The 13,534-nt window shown below is 36.5% G+C and overlaps 2 protein-coding genes, 1 non-coding gene and 1 pseudogene across 6 annotated transcripts; 2 read left to right on the top strand and 2 right to left on the bottom strand.

Annotated features, from left to right (window-relative positions):
- The first annotated feature begins 2,458 nt into the window (after positions 1-2,458).
- On the top strand, positions 2,459-5,114 carry LOC125202141 (protein SOMBRERO-like). Of its 2 annotated transcripts, none has more exons than XM_048100491.1 (4): positions 2,459-2,556; positions 2,925-3,099; positions 3,880-4,160; positions 4,524-5,114. In XM_048100491.1, the coding sequence occupies exons 2-4, from the start codon at positions 2,928-2,930 to the stop codon at positions 4,944-4,946; spliced, it is 876 nt and encodes a 291-aa protein (XP_047956448.1). In that variant the 5' UTR covers positions 2,459-2,556; positions 2,925-2,927; the 3' UTR covers positions 4,947-5,114. The 2 variants fall into 2 exon arrangements, with proteins under 2 accessions (XP_047956448.1, XP_047956449.1); XM_048100492.2 differs by having other exon boundaries at positions 2,465-2,647.
- Positions 5,115-5,505: 391 nt separating this feature from the next.
- TRNAN-GUU (transfer RNA asparagine (anticodon GUU)) lies at positions 5,506-5,579 on the top strand. The gene has a single exon. It is a non-coding gene; the product is annotated as a tRNA-Asn (tRNA).
- A 447-nt stretch (positions 5,580-6,026) lies between these two features.
- On the bottom strand, positions 6,027-8,586 carry LOC125201291 (serine/threonine-protein kinase AGC1-5-like). 2 transcript variants are annotated; one of them, XM_048099340.2, is made up of 4 exons: positions 8,313-8,586; positions 8,084-8,145; positions 7,218-7,891; positions 6,027-7,147 (listed from the first exon to the last, which is right to left on the bottom strand). In XM_048099340.2, exons 2-4 carry the CDS (start codon positions 8,090-8,092, stop codon positions 6,274-6,276), a joined length of 1,557 nt encoding a protein of 518 aa, XP_047955297.1. In that variant the 5' UTR covers positions 8,093-8,145; positions 8,313-8,586; the 3' UTR covers positions 6,027-6,273. The 2 variants fall into 2 exon arrangements, with proteins under 2 accessions (XP_047955297.1, XP_047955296.1); XM_048099339.2 differs by having other exon boundaries at positions 8,279-8,585.
- A 2,371-nt stretch (positions 8,587-10,957) lies between these two features.
- Positions 10,958-13,074, bottom strand: LOC148931652 (premnaspirodiene oxygenase-like; annotated as a pseudogene). Its single transcript, XR_016135333.1, has 2 exons — positions 12,224-13,074; positions 10,958-11,602 (listed from the first exon to the last, which is right to left on the bottom strand). The product of XR_016135333.1 is annotated as a premnaspirodiene oxygenase-like (transcript).
- Between the last annotated feature and the right edge of the window lie 460 nt (positions 13,075-13,534).

Below are 13,534 nucleotides of genomic sequence, written 5' to 3'. Positions count from 1 at the left end.
TTATTTTCTTGATTTGCTAAATCCATTTTAATTTCAAAGGATGACTAATACTCTAATTACCCATTAAATTCATTAAAAATATGTAGTGTTTTCACATGAGCCACATTAGACCAATTTTACCGGAAAAACTCAGGGTCGGGTTGGGAAAATTATACAACTCGCATAAATTTGTGATATAATTCACTATTTTAAAGTTCACGGGAAATACCTAAACGTGTCCAAACTTCATGATTTTTTCGGCTATTATCCTTAAAAGAATGGGAAAGAAATGATTTAGTGAAATAGTATAAGGTGATAGAGAGCAGGTAGGGTGGCGTAATTTAAGTAGAAATAAATAAATGAACTTAACGTAGTATATAAGTCCACGGAGTTTGCGTTCCTATTTTCATGCTTCCCTCACGTGCCATAGGGACTGTCATTAACTGGATAATATAACTCATTTTCATTTTCTTTTCCATTCTACATATCAAAACAATACTCATAATATACGATTGTAATTAAACTTTAAACGCACAATCATAGGATTCGAATTTAAAAAGCTGGATTAGATTTAGTGGTTAAAAAATATTTTTGATATAAAAGCAAAATTATACTCCTTCCGTCCCTTAAATTTTGTCACACTTTGACCGAGCACGAGTTTTAAAAAATGTAATGTAAAGTGGATTGGAAAAGTTGGTAGGATGTTATTCCTCATTTTAAAGTATTAGTTTTATAATAAAATGTGAGTGAAATGTGGGGTCTACTACAAAAAATGGTAAAAAGTGAAATGCGACAAATTTTGTGGGACTGACGGAAATGGAAAAATATGACAAAATTTCAGGGACGGAGAGGGAGTAATTGTTTATGTTTTTGTTGTATTAACCCACACCTCTTTAATAGTAAATAATATCGCATGCCACACTTGTTAAATCTACAACATATACCATATTATTACTATTATTAAAATATTAAATTAAATATTATAATAACTTAATCGGCGATCAATGTGATGACTGAAGACTTCTCCCCCCTTTTAACATGAGATTTCACTTTTTAATACATATACAAGCGACACTAAACACAATTTCAATTCTCTTGACCAGAAAGGAACAAAACACATACCCCTTTTTTCAGACATTTATATAGTTGCAATGTACTACACATTAATTAGATTTTCGAGAGTAATGGAAAATTAAGGAATTTAAGTCATTCATTCTTGTTTTGACTCGGATGGCTCCACGAGCAAATTAGTGAATAATGTGGACATATTGCATTCATACAAAATAGTAGTAATAATAAAATGAAAGTGACAGAAGATGATAGTTTTGACTGAGAAAAAGAAATAATTGACAGTAATGCTGATTTTGATCAATTAAACGTGGAATAAGGTTTCCCATTCAACGACATTTTCCCACCTTTATATTTACACTAATTTCATTATTCACACGTTCACAAATCCTCTTTGCATGCACTAACATAATTTATACCTCCCACAATTTATTTATCTAGCTAGTTTAACCAAATAATTACCATGTTTATATATATGTACTCCCTCTCTCTCTCTCCCTCATTACCTTCTGATCATATTTTTTTCAGTTGTCTCATTTTATCTCACTACAACAAAAGGACGGCTAAAGATATTTTTTAATGTTATTAAGGATGTTAATTTGTACGTCAAATTATATCACCAACACTTCATCATGAATTCTTATTGTTGGTGTCTTAACTAAGATTAAGGATATAAATAGAAGTTTCTTAAAAAAACAAAAAGATTAAGATACTTTGTCCTCAACTTAGGGATACTTTCTTTTGCGTCCTAAATTTTGATTATTTAAAAAAAAATTCAAACACTAGTAATTGCGATTCAAGTTTTGTGTCCTTAAAATATACTGTTATAAGTTATTTGTAGTTCTAATTTCACTCTCCTACTTTATATACTCTCTTACTTTATAGGGTGCGTTATATTGCTAACTATTTAAGTTGCTAACTCTGCTAACTCATCAATGCAGTGTATTAAAGATGTCAACACGGTGACATTAAAATGTCAACACATAATATCAACACATTATATTGAAGTTCAACAAAATCATGTGTTGACATTTTAATGTCATCGTGTTGACTTTTAATACATTGCGTTGATGAATTAGCAAGTTAGCAACTTAAAAAAATTAGCAATTAATCACACCCCCTTACTTTATTCTATCGTACCTCTTCTACTTAATTTTTTCTCTATTTTATTCTCACTCTACTTAATCCATTAAATATGAATTCCTTAATCTCCATACTAAAGAAGTGCTCGAACACTAGTGGATGAAAAAAAGTACTATAGTACTACTTATTTAATTTTATTTCTTCTATTTATGATTTTTTTTTTATTTTGAATATATTTTCTTCTCAATAATGTTGATCTTACCTTGGCCTTGGAGTCACTCCTTTTAACGACCATCGATTTGTGTGCTCTCAAACCGCAGAATTTGAGCAAAACTTTCCACCTGCTTCCTCACTTTGCCTCTTCTATTTGTCTTCTTTTTTCTTTGCAAACACTCAACTCAACACAATTTCCCAACCCTAAACTAGGTTTGCTTCCTCTCTTCTTCTCCTTCTCGGTGTTTATGTTCTTCCCTCCACCAAGAACATGTGTTCCTTGCTTGCATAACTGCAGAGAGATGTAAAATTTCAGTTTGCTCATGAAAGTTTGGTGCCTTTTCATTAGGGTTTCCTTGAAAATCAGTTTAATTTCCTTATTTGAAGTTGCATATTGTTTTCATATTTGGATCTTTTTTAGCACTTAAATTTCTAGGGTTTTCTTTGTTGGAAACATATATGAGTTCTACTTTTCACTCACACAGAAAGATATAAAAGGATTGAAAACTTGCAAAAGAAAGTGCAATGTGTATAATGTGCATGTGATTTGATTTTGCTACATATGTTATTTGATGAATCAGAATATGATGGGAGGTGGAAATGGAGCTCTATCAGTTCCACCAGGATTCAGATTCCATCCAACAGATGAAGAATTACTGTTTTATTACCTCAAGAAGAAGGTGTCCTTTGAACCTATCGACTTCGATGTTATTCGAGAAGTCGATCTCAACAAACTTGAGCCATGGGACCTCAAAGGTTAGCATTTCTTCCTTTACTTAATTCATTTACTCTCTGCATATATCATGTTTAATCAAGAGTCTTTTCAATATGTAATTTTACTTCTTTTTAGTGTTTTTCATATATAGATGATAATATTGAATATTTCCTTGCATTCTCTGATAGATTTGATTTGCTATGTACAGATCAAATGTTTTAAATGATAATGTAAAATGTAGAATAATTAAACTTGAACATGGACTCATTTCAAATGTTTATTGCTTTAATTAATCACGTTGGGGGAATAAGAACATTAGCAAGAATAATTAAGTTTGGCAGATTAATTAATTACTAAACGATCTTGATGAATCCTAGAATGTATAAAAGTAAACAGGGAGCAAAATCAATTTATGACTTCCATGGTAAAAGAAAGTGGAAAAAATCACTGGATCCCATAAAATCACAATTATTTTATTTCAATGGAGTTCGTATAGTACTAATCATATCTTTAAACTACACAATTAATGTGATTTAGAATTTGAATCCATCGAGGAAAATGTTGACTGAAAATTTCTTAAAAGCATCCTATGACACTTCGTGAATATGTGATGCACTATACTTCTGAGTTTATAAAATTACAACAACAATTAATGAATTCCATTAAGCAAATTTTTAATTAATCTTTATATTTTGTTTGCTAGTCTTGATTATGGATATGAACTTTTATATTTAATGGATATATTTGATTGAAAATATCCTTGTTAATGTATGCATATATGTGCAAAGAATTAATTTGATTTTAAATAAATGGATTGGCAGAGAAATGTAGGATCGGGTCGGGTCCACAAAACGAATGGTACTTGTTCAGCCATAAGGACAAAAAGTACCCGACCGGGACACGTACGAACCGCGCCACAGCCGCCGGTTTCTGGAAGGCCACCGGCAGAGACAAGCCAATCCACATGACCAGCTCAGCCAGATCGGTCGGGATGAGGAAAACCCTAGTCTTCTACACGGGCCGGGCCCCTCACGGCCACAAGACCGATTGGATCATGCACGAATACCGTCTACACGACCAAAACACTCCTCACCAAATCCAAGTATGTATTCATAAAAGTTTCATCTTAAAATCAATTAACTAATGATCAATGAAATAGTTCTTGCCCCTCTGTCCAAGAAAGTTCGTCACATATTTCCATTTCTATCCATCCTATAGAATTTATCACATTTCTCTCTTTTTTTTTTTGGCAGTGAGCCACACATTTAACTAACTCATTCTCACTCACAATTTTATCACGTTCCACTAACTTTTCAACTCACTTTCCATGACATTTCTTAAAACACATGACAAGTCAAAATGTGACAAATTTTGCTAGACGAATGGAATATATAAGATTTGTTTGTTTCATTTGTCAACACGCACGCATTATTATTAATTAATTGTACACTTTGGAAAACATTAGGATGGATGGGTGATCTGTAGGGTTTTCAAGAAGAAAAACCTAACCCGAGGCCGAGGGTTCCACCCGGACCCGGACCAGGTCGAGCACGAAGAGCCGATGGTACCTTTCCATCCGGACGCAGTAAATGGTTGTACCTTGCAGCAACACCCCCACAATCTCACATTCAACAACTCAATGCATCTCCCCCAATTATTCAGCCCAGAACAAGCCGCCGCTCCCTCCTCGTTCGCGCCATCAGGGCCGGGCGGGCCTTCGTTCATTCAGCAGCCCGGCGACTGGTCGTTTCTCGACAAGCTGCTCAACACGGACCACATTAGCAAAGCCCAGCATTTTGGGCATGTGGCCGATATGGTTCCGGTGAGCCACCGGGTTTCGTTCCCCTATCACGGGCTCGAGCACGATTTCTCCAAGTTTCCCAAGTAGGAGGATTTGTTGGATCAAACGTTTTCGTATGTTGTGATGATGCATGTTAGATTGATAAATGATAAAATTCCCAGTTTTTTATCGTCTAATGCATGTTTTGGTATCTATGGAATTATATATACTGATGATGCCAATTTTTAGTTATAATTAATTAATTTCTTTTGTTTTTTTCATTAGCTAAAATATTGCTGATATGATGGAAATCCAACGGTTAGAGTATAAATTTTACATATATGTATTTTAGTACAACATTTAAATTTTGTAACAAATAGAATGACGAAATAAACACTTTTGTACCCCTTGTGTACATTAAAAAGCAATCTCAATCGTTCTATTTGTTACTATGCAATGTCTGTATGAATTTCTAAAGTGGAAGAGGAAATTGAAAATTGAGCTAGAAAGTAAAAATTGAGGTTTAGCTACTATGAGTTTCACCGAGCTTTGAAACTCATATACATATAGATTATTGTTTTCATTTAAAGTCCGTTTGACTGTTGTGACCTGTTGAATATGACTTGATAGACTATTATAAAATAAATTAAGAAAAATAGAAGCATAAGCTGGAATAGCTCAGTTGGTTAGAGCGTGTGGCTGTTAACCACAAGGTCGGAGGTTCAAGCCCTCCTTCTAGCGGGTTCTATTTTTGTTTTTTATTTATAATTTATTTTCTTAGTTTTACTTATTGAATTGTTTTTTATTATCGTATTTTAATTTGTTTCGATTTTCGGTCATTGAATTAATTTCTGATTTAAATTTCTAATTTTGGTTCTTTAATTTATTTATCGCTTTTTTAGTTCAACTATTTTATCTGCAAATTTTTCATTTTTCTCCCTTTATGTATTGAATTTTGTTTTTTATCAACGACATTGTTGTTCGAGTGTGTTGGTTCATTGAACATTTATATATTAACAAACGTATCTGTATTATATTCCATTTTTTAACCTACTAATATCTAGTAATAAAAGTTCATTTGCTTAATAATTTACCAAAATGTATTACATTTAAGACATAGACATAACGAAAAATATACTATACTCTTAATATTTACAAAATCATTTTTATATTGTTAAAGCACACCAATGCAAAAATATATTACTACATCAACTTAGATACTGGTTGTGTTAAAACTTAAAATGCTAGCAACAAAACTGAAAGTCATTTGGAGGAGATGAGATCCTCTACTTCCCTACCCATCTCACTAATTCAAGGTATGCTTGATCAATAATCAAACTCTACTTCCTATCTCCTATTGTTACAATGGTATTATCCAATTAATTTGAGATAAATAATATAGTCCAATTCAGTAAGAGTAACACAACAATAAGACTTAGAAGTACTCAAACTCAACATAAGAAGAATCATAAGAGCTTGTTTTGTTCTTGTCCTGCCCCACCTCCGGAGCCTTCTTGTCTGTAGATTGCTTTGCATCCTTAGAGGCAAACTGCCCAAAGTCCACAGGTTCCGGGACATACGGCGGCGCCCCGCTTCTCACCAGAGCCCAATTCACCCCTTCGAAGAACGGATGCTGCTTGATCTCGGTGGCGCCCCTCTTGTATGCAATCCTCTTCTGTGGCTCCTTCACCAACAGCCCCTTTATGAGGTCCTTTGCCGTAGCACTTGCCTGCGAAGTATCCGGGAACTTCAACGCCTGCCCCACCACATTGAACAGCGTCGCACGGTTCCCATCCCCCTTGAAAGGCGTTGTCCCGTGCAGGAGCTCATACAAGAATATCCCAAAAGTCCACCAATCCACTGCACTCCCGTGCCCCTCTCCCCGGATGATCTCCGGAGCTAGATACTCGTGCGTCCCCACAAAAGACATGGAGCGTACGTTCGTTGGCTCTGCCATCAGCTCAGGGAGCCCATTCATGTTGTTCCCCAGCCCAAAGTCTGATTTTGATTTGCGGTTCTTCTTAGGCAGGAGGCGCGGGAAGAAGGATGAGGGCTGAGCACAGCCACGCACAGCGTTCTCATCGTTCAAGATGCTGCCATTAGCAGCAGCATCTGCAGTGCTCGCGTCATGAGTGGATGAGGACTTCACCAGAGTGGGAGAGACAGAGCAGCGGAGTGAGAGGTCAAAGTCGGATAGCATGATGTGGCCCTCTTCTCTCACAAGCACATTCTCCGGCTTTAGGTCCCTGTAAACGATTCCCAGCATATGCAGATACTCGAGCGCCAACAACACCTCTGATGCGTAAAATCTGCACAAACACTAATTTTCCAATACACATTTTGATAGAGAGCATATAAAGTAGGAAGTTGAAACACAACCTAGAAGCTTCCTCTGTGAAATGCTTGGCGGGCTGCTTCTGCCTGAGAGAATGAAGGTTGCCTCCACTGCAGAACTCCATCACCAAGCAATAGAACTTCTCCGTCTCAAAATACGTATACAAGGTGGGTAAAAAGGGGTGGTCGAGAAGGCCAAGAATCTCCCTCTCCGTTTGAGCTCGAAGCAGTTTGTTTCTACTAGCTAGAGAGCTTTTATCCATAACCTTCATGGCAAAGAAGGCACTCGTCCCTCGCAGTTCGACAAGGTAAACACTCCCGATGTCTCCATACCCGAGCCTCTTGAGCAGTCGAAAGTTGGTCAGACCAAGCGGGGAGTCTTTGGAGGATGACGAAGTGATGGCATCCCAACGAACATCGCCACCGGTGTGGGGCCTGAGAGGCGCACAGGAACCATCCATACTATCGCTTCGAGCACTAGCGTTCCATCCCTGGCTCATAGTCGACTTTGAATTAGGCGACGGCACCATTGTACCCGACTGATTCCCAGGGCCCGGGGCCGCCATTGGATTTCCATGACCATAAGAGCTTGGAGGCACAGTTAGGGATTCACTGGGCACAACACGGCCAGAATGACCTCCTTTCTTCGCCTTGGGCTCTGAATTCGTCTTCAAACCCTCAGATGGATCTTGCTCTGTCTTTTCATCAGAGGGGTTCGTCTGCAATTCAACCATAAATCATTCAAATCTACACTGAAATGCAGTTTTTGCCAGCCAAAAATGAAATTAAATCAGGTATACAATAAACAGTAAAAACATCAAACACATCCATCTCTTTCCAAATCTTCAAATTTCAACATAGCTAGAATCATTATATGATCAAAATAGATGTATTGTGGAGTATATACTAACCTCATTCATGTTTCCGCCTTGGGATAAAGGGATTCACCAGCTTTCTTTGCACGGACAAAAATCTGAAAAACAAAAACAGAGCAAAAAATCAATTTATTGTGGTTGGTCAAACATGAGCAGATTATGATCCTCTATTCATGCAATTTGCAACCGAAATCCCTAACAAATTGCAATATCTAACGTGAAAATCCATACCTCTTCAATAACTTGCGCCAATTAATCAACTTACTAAATGATAATTGGACAATCAATTTCGTCGGATTAAACGTCGCTTTAAGAAACTCCTTTAGCTCTAATCGTGATGGATTGTGGTTTTCGCGATTAAAGCGGTTGTTGTGGACAACAATCTGGGGACTTGAAAAGAGGAGGAGATTAAGGTGGAATAAAAACGGAATATCCATTTATATGTGATCTGAAGAAATTGCTTAAATTTGGAGAGAGATGAAGAGAGGGAAAGGAGAGCAGCGGTGAGGGAAGGATTGAGGGATACGGGAGAATCGCCGCTTCAATCTCCGAAATAGTGGTGGGAAATATTTCTTCATATTCTCGTTTCGGCCTCAGTTCTTTTCCAGAATCCATTTCAGCTCCATGTATTTTGAATATTGCTGTTTCGGACTCCTTATCTTTTTTACTTACTCCGTCCGTCTCATAACTATTTGCAATTTCTATTTTCGTCCGCCGTAAGAATATGGACATTTCATTTATGAAAATTTATCTTAATATATTATATCTATACATCAAGTTATTTGCAACTTATACTACCTCAATACACTAATAATAATATGAGTCTCACTATCCACTAATATTACTCTAATTGTCATTTTCCTCTTATCTCTTACTTTACCAATTTTATCTTAATTCCCTTGCCATTTCATCCGCCCATATTTTTATGAGATCAAGGGAAATTATGATTAAAGTAAGTTGTTTCTTTGTAGCATGAGTATATCACCATTACATACTATAATACTACCTACGTCCTATATAATAAGAGTTACATTTTCTCATTTCGGTTCGTTCCACAATAAGAGTCACATTTCACTTTTATCACAAATGATAAATAGGCCTCACATTCCACCGGCTTATTCCACTCATATTTAATTATAAAACTACTTTATATAAGTGAGACTCATAGTCCACTAACTTATTCAACCCACTTTTCTTTACATTTCTTAAAATATGTGCCCGCACTAAATGTGACTCATATTGTGGGATGGAGGTAGTATATTGGAAATAGTTCAATAATTTTACTGCTAATATACCCTTAATATGTGATTAGAAGTAATTTTTTAATATAATATGAATGACTCATATAGGAGTGCCTTTTCTAGATTATAAATAAATTCCAAAATTTCCAAATATTTTTCCATATATATTTTATTCAAATAATAATTCCTCTGTCGTGAAAAATAATCTCAATTTTTCATTTTGGGATGTCCAAAAAAAATAGTCAAATTTGTAAAACTAGAAAGTTTTTCTCTCATATTTTACCCACTTTTTTCAAAGAGCCGGTGCAAAATACCGAAATAGCGTCCTTATCAAAATACCTTGGACCGAGGGAGTACTAACTAATGAACAAATAATAATGATTTAATTACACGTGGCATGCCAATAGCAAAATACCCATTTACTGATCAATGTTTCTTCGAACTACATGCGAGAAGAGTAAATACTAACGAACATAATATGGATTGCGACGGAATAGGGACATAAAAGAGAGTTGTTATATATAAGGCAGAAATCATCCGCTTCAGGAGACTAAGAAACTTGCAGGAGAAAATTGCGTCTTAGTCTCTAAAACTCATAAACTTAGTTTCTAGTTCTAACTTGTTAAATAGCATTAAATACCTCTGTCCCAGTAAAGATGAACCACTTTCTTTTTTAGTTTGTCCCGATTAAGATGATCTTGCCGCCCAAGAAATAGGTCATCTTCCTTGGGATGGAGAGAGAGTACAAATTTAAATCAATATAGAGTATGAAACATTTAAATAACATAAATCTAATTAACATTCATAACTTCATCTGATCATACTTGTCGAATGCCCTAATGAGATGTCTGGTCAGACCGGGCCTATGTGTGGGAGCAATTTCTAGTGCCAAATACAAAAAGGTAATTGGGGTCATCTCTCCCTCAAGGAATATCATTCATGAGCGTAATTGTCATCGCCAGATATGGCACCTTTCCTCTTCCTCGTCGTGGGGCGATCTCTACCGCAAATTCAGCAAACAATTAGATGTTCAAATCAGAAATATCCATGAAGAAAAGGTTTTAAGAAGAATTAGAGTGACAGAGGTATTGGATTTTAGTAGGGGTGGTGAAACGGGTTACCTGTGTGTACCCGCACCCAACAAGTAGGGTAACCGTACCCAATTTCAGCTAAATTTGTTGTCCCAATACCCGCTCCACAACATATCGGGATTATCGGATATCTGTGTCGGGTATCTCGTACCCTACATTGTGGGTACCCGACCCAAAACCGGTGTATTAATTTACTTTATCAATTTTGATGGTAAGCTTTGAATAGATTGAGAATAAAAGTGGGGAGACACTCTTTATCTAGTTCCAGTGAGTTTTCAAATGTATGTTCGTTGGAATATAAAAATGTTTTAAAAGAACTCTTAGAACTCTTAAATATTACTCCCTCCGTTCCATAAGGATATGCACTCTTTCCTTTTTAGTCCATCTCACAAGAATATGCACTTTCCAATCGTGGAAAGTATAAAAGAGAGTTACTATTTTTGAAATGAGACTATTTTTTTGGATATCCCTAAATGGGAATATGGAACTAATTTTCATGGACGGATGGAGTACTTGTTATGTATTCCTTTTCACGCTTTATTTCTTTTACATGAACAACTTTTTAATAGTAAACCATATGATAAAAGAATAAATTTTGTTAATTATTGCAGCAACAAAGGCCTCTTAACAACAGGAATTAAATTAAGATCATATTTCCTCTTCCCCGACAAACCAGATGATTCCTTCATATCCAAATCTTTTGGTTTAATCCCATGAGGCAGAATCCAATCAAAATGGTAGAGAAGCATTGCCATTTGAATCTCTATATTCGCAATACCAAACCCGATCGCGGGGCAAATCCTCCTCCCACCACCAAAAGGGATGTATTGGAAAGTATTATTCGCCTTGAAGTCGATCGTTTTTTGAAGAAATCTCTCCGGTTTGAAGCTCTCTGGATCCTCCCAATGGTTGGGGTCTCTTCCGATCGCCCAAGCATTAACCAACACCCATGTTTTAGCCGGAATTTGGTATTTCTCAATCACGCAGTGCTCTCTGCTTTCTCGGGGGAGCAAGAGAGGGCCGGGTGGGTGCAACCGGAGAGTCTCTTTGATGACTAATTTGAGGTAGGTTAGCTCATGAAAGCGGCTTTCGTCTACTTGGTTTCTACCATCGAAGACGCTTCTCACCTCGTCTTGTGCCTTCTTGAGAACCCTAGGGTTCTTGAGCATCTCTGCCATTGCCCAGTCTGTAGCTGTGGTTGATGACTCAACTCCAGCGCCATCCTGTTAATTTATTAAAAAAAAGTTAGGGTTTATTGAAAATTAGGATTTATTGCATATTAAAGTTTAGGTCATTTTTAAAGTACGACCAAATTACTCGAAAATCATAAAGTTTAATCCATCCCGCAACTTATAAAAATTAGGCGAAAAAACTACTAATAAAAAATTTGATTGTGTTGAAAATTTATGGTAAAGTTACCTAGATAGCTGAAAACTTATATGTGGATGTAATCGACAACGAGTTAAGCGATGTCGTCTAGCTAATTTATATACAAACATTGTCTGCTAGTAAAAAAAGTTAACAATATACACGACGAACTTTTTCATCGCTAGATAATTGCAAAAAAATCCAAACTTCATAGTTTTTTCCAGTTTATTTTTAACATTGAATCAGAATTGATCGAACTTCTTGGTTTTTTTTGTAACACGCCTTTTAAAAAGTCAAATTAAGTTATGTCATAAAACCAAATCTCATGTCATAAACTAGAATTAAGCTATTAATAGACTATCACAACATATTTTCACAAATTTTTCTCTAATCCCTTCTACATCAATTTCATTAATTAATTGCCTAAGTTATACTGTCATAGTACTATGATTTTTAAATGATGGAATCAAACATACCATCAAAACAGACTTGATGTTGTCTGTTGTCAACGGAATTTGGAGCGATCCATCGCCTTGTAACCTAAGAAGAACATCAAGCAGATCACCATCACCTTCATCATTTCCCTTCGCATTTCTCCTCTCTGCAATAATGCTCTCCAATATCCTATCCAATCGCTCATGATGTCTCTCAATCTTCCTCCTCATCCCACTGAAAACCCTCAGCAATCTCCACGACGGATACACATCAACAACATTGAAGCAAGTCACAAACTCCTGAGCCTCTTTAATGATCGAATTCAATTCAAAAACTTCCCCATCGCTCTTCTTCCCAAACGCCGCCCTAACCATGACGTTCAAATTCGCGGCGGCGACCTTTTCCGTCAAATTGATCGCTTCTCCGGCGCGCGCAGCCACCGATTTGCAGAGATTCGACACTTCCTCCTCTCGGATCGGCCGGAACGACACCACGCGTTTCGCGGTGAGATCTTGCGCAGCTGTCGCCAGTAGTCGCCGTATGGGGCAAAGGCGATGTCGGTGTTTCCGTAGCAGTTGATCTCCGGGGCGAGGAGAGACGGCCGGGAGGAGAAGACGGTGTCGTTTGCATTCAGGAAGTGTTCGGCGGTTTCGGGGGAGGAGACGACTAGGGCAGAGATTTCGCCGAGTTTTAGGTGCATCAAGGGTCCGTGTTTGGTGGCGAGGTTAGCTAGGACGTGGTGGGGCCGGAGAGGAGGGGGCCCGGAGGGAGATTCTTGGTTTTGAAAAGCGCCAACACGAGTATAAAAGTGGAAGTAAGAAAGAGAAGAAAGGAAAAGTCCAAGTCCATGAGTGTAGGCTACAAATTTAACAAGGGATTTAGATTTTCAACGTGTAATTGATTATTTGTGATGAACTGATGATGTATTTATAGGGGATGGAAGTATAGTCTTTTTGTGTGTCCATAATAACTTTGCTATTTTAATGATATTAATTACTGTATAAAAATAAAATTTGCTATTGCATAGTAATCCATCATGATTAATATTTAAAATAAGAAGTCAGAATTTAAAAATCACATTCCATAGTTTTGAATTTTTTTTTATTTTGGTTGATTATTAAAAAAATATGGTGTATATGGTGTATAATGTTTTAAAATTCCTATTTTTGTTATATATGTCCCCTTTAACCCTAATGGTTCGAGTTTTGGCTAGCATAGTGGGCTAATCAGACTACTAGCAGTAAAATTGCATATGACCAATTCAAAACATAATAATAAAAAATAGTTATAATTACAAAATGTAAAACATTTAATTATAGTAATTTTAATATATATACTTAAACTCAAACATG

Source organism: Salvia hispanica, chromosome 2 (assembly GCF_029641045.1).
Source record: "Salvia hispanica isolate PSC_SH4W2 chromosome 2, Shi_PSC_v1, whole genome shotgun sequence".
In the NCBI taxonomy this organism is placed as follows: domain Eukaryota; kingdom Viridiplantae; phylum Streptophyta; class Magnoliopsida; order Lamiales; family Lamiaceae; genus Salvia; species Salvia hispanica.
This window is presented reverse-complemented; position numbering and strand designations above follow the sequence as displayed.